The sequence below is a fragment of the Asparagus officinalis genome, unplaced genomic scaffold, assembly GCF_001876935.1.
Source record: "Asparagus officinalis unplaced genomic scaffold, Aspof.V1 AsparagusV1_Un3166, whole genome shotgun sequence".
In the NCBI taxonomy this organism is placed as follows: Eukaryota; Viridiplantae; Streptophyta; class Magnoliopsida; order Asparagales; family Asparagaceae; genus Asparagus; species Asparagus officinalis.
The window spans coordinates 1-2,446 of record NW_017975425.1 but is presented as its reverse complement, the minus strand read 5'-3'; the positions used below and the strand labels follow the sequence as shown (position 1 = coordinate 2,446).

Genomic DNA, 2,446 nt, shown 5'->3' with positions numbered 1-2,446 from the left:
TTGTATACATCTCTTATTCAAGAGGAGGAATCCTATTGGCAACAGAGGTCTAGGATTCAATGGCTAAAAGAAGGTGATAATAATACCTCTTTCTTTCACAAAACAGCCTCTTTCCATAAGAAGTCCAATTATATTACTAATATCATACATCAAGGACAAGTTCTCACTGATAATCAAGATATCAGACAAGCTTTTCAGGATTACTACTATAATCTCTTTGGTCAAGCCAATTCTAGGCACTTTTCTATTGACTGGTCTTATTTATATCCTGATCAAGAGCCTCATCTCCCATCTTTGGAAAATCCTTTTTCCGAATCAGAAATATATAATGCTGTCTTCAGTATGAATCCCAACAAAGTTCCAGGTCCAGATGGATTCTCTATGCTTTTTTATCAGAGCTTCTGGAATGTTATCAAAATTGATCTCATCTCTATCATGAACTCTTTTCATCAAGATCCATCTTCTCTCCACAGAGTTAATAAGGTATACATTACTCTTATTCCAAAGCTTAAGGATAGCTCTTTGATGAAGGATTTCAGGCCTATCAGTTTAATAAACTGTTTATTCAAAATCTTCACTAAAATCCTCGCTAACAGATTATCCCCTCTTATGTCCTCTTTGGTTTCTCCTACACAATTTTCTTTTCAATCAGGGAAATCTACTTTGGACTCGAGCCTTATAGCCAATGAATTTATTCATTTTTGTTCCAAAAGGAAAAAAGATGTTTCAATGTTGAAAATTGATTTCGCAAAAGCTTTTGATTCTGTTGATTGGTCCTTTATCATTGATCTGCTTCAAGCAAGAGGGTTTGGTGCCAAATGGTGCTCATGGATTTATCACATTATCTCATCATCTAATTGTGCAGTTCTAGTTAATGGTCATCCTACAAATTTTTTTAACTGCAAGAGGGGTCTTAAACAGGGTGATCCTTTATCACCTATGCTTTTCAACATATCAGTTGATGTTCTAAACAGGATGATTATGAATAATGCGGAAGATGGTACTTTATCTACTCTTGGTATTAAGGAACCTCTCAATCATATAAGGAGTCTACAATTTGCAGATGACACCATTCTTTTTGTTAAAAGCTCCTCCAAAGATATATCAGTACTGAAAACCATTCTTTATATCTTTGAAGAACTATCAGGATTGGGTATCAATTATTCAAAGTCTTCTTTGATTCATTTTGGTAGAAATACCCAAAGAGGAATTGATCTAGCTTTGGTTATTAATTGTAAAGTGGGTTCTCTGCCAATCAAATACCTTGGTCTACCTTTAAAATGTGGGAAATTATCAAAATCTGATTGGCAACCAGTTGTAGATAACCTTCATAGAAGACTAGCATCATGAAAAAGGAATTATCTTTCTTTTGGTGGGAGATTGGTCCTTTTGAACTCCGTCCTTACATCTATACCGCTTTATTATATGTCTTTTTATAAGTTGCCTAAATGGGTGATCAATGAAATAGACAAAATCAGAAAGAACTTCTTATGGACAGGAAAGATTGAAACTAAAAGCTTTAAATGCCTAGTTAATTGGAAAAAGGTATGTTCAAGCAAAATTGAAGGAGGTTTGGGAGTAAAGGACATTAACATCTTCAATAACTCTCTTTTATCTAAATGGTTGTGGAAGTGCTTGGATAGAGATTCTTTTGTAGGGTCTTTTCTTCATCACCTATATATCAACAGAGATTCCTTTCTACAGACCTTACGTCCAAAATCATCAAATTCAGTTTTTTGGAATGACATCATAGCTCATAAAGAGGATTTTCTTCATCATATTTTTTGGCATCTTGGATCTGGAGACAAAATTAGATTCTGGGAGGATAAGTGGCTAGGACATAATTCTCTAGCTAGTCTTTTTCCTTCTATTCATAAGCTTTCTTTTTCTTCTAATATATCCGTGAGAAGTCAGGGTTTCCTTCAAAATAATAAATGGCAATGGCGACCTGTGTTGAGAAGGAGTTTATCACCTACCTCCCATTCTGATAGAGTTAAGTTTATACAGCTGCTAGGTATGCTTAACATATCAAATCAACATGATCATCCAACCTGGTCCCTCACATCTAATGGAATTTTCACTGTCAACTCTTTTTATAAATTCCTAGTCTCGAGAGGTATTAGATCTTCATTCTACAATCTTACTTGGAATCCTATCTTGCCTAGCAAGATCAAGGTTTTTACATGGCTTCTATGTCTTAATAGATTGCAAACAAAGGAGATTATTATGAAGAAAGGCTGGCAAGGTGATTCTGTGTGTTCTTTTTGTAGACAACAAACTGAATCTCGAGATCATCTGTTCTTCTTATGCCCTTTATCATTACAAGTGTGGAGTCATTTCAAAAAAATTCCATTACCATTTCAATGGCCTTCCTCTCTTGTTGACCTTATTTATATCTTAGAGAACCTTCAAAGTACTACAGGATGTATGTGGCGTATCATTTTTT

The 2,446-nt window shown here is 34.7% G+C and overlaps 1 protein-coding gene across 1 annotated transcript; it reads left to right on the top strand.

The window, feature by feature from the left end:
• Window positions 1–729: 729 nt before the first annotated feature.
• Window positions 730–1,350, top strand: LOC109828640 (uncharacterized mitochondrial protein AtMg01250-like). The gene has a single exon (XM_020395596.1). It carries the CDS (start codon window positions 730–732, stop codon window positions 1,348–1,350), a length of 621 nt encoding a protein of 206 aa, XP_020251185.1.
• The last annotated feature ends 1,096 nt before the right edge of the window (window positions 1,351–2,446 follow it).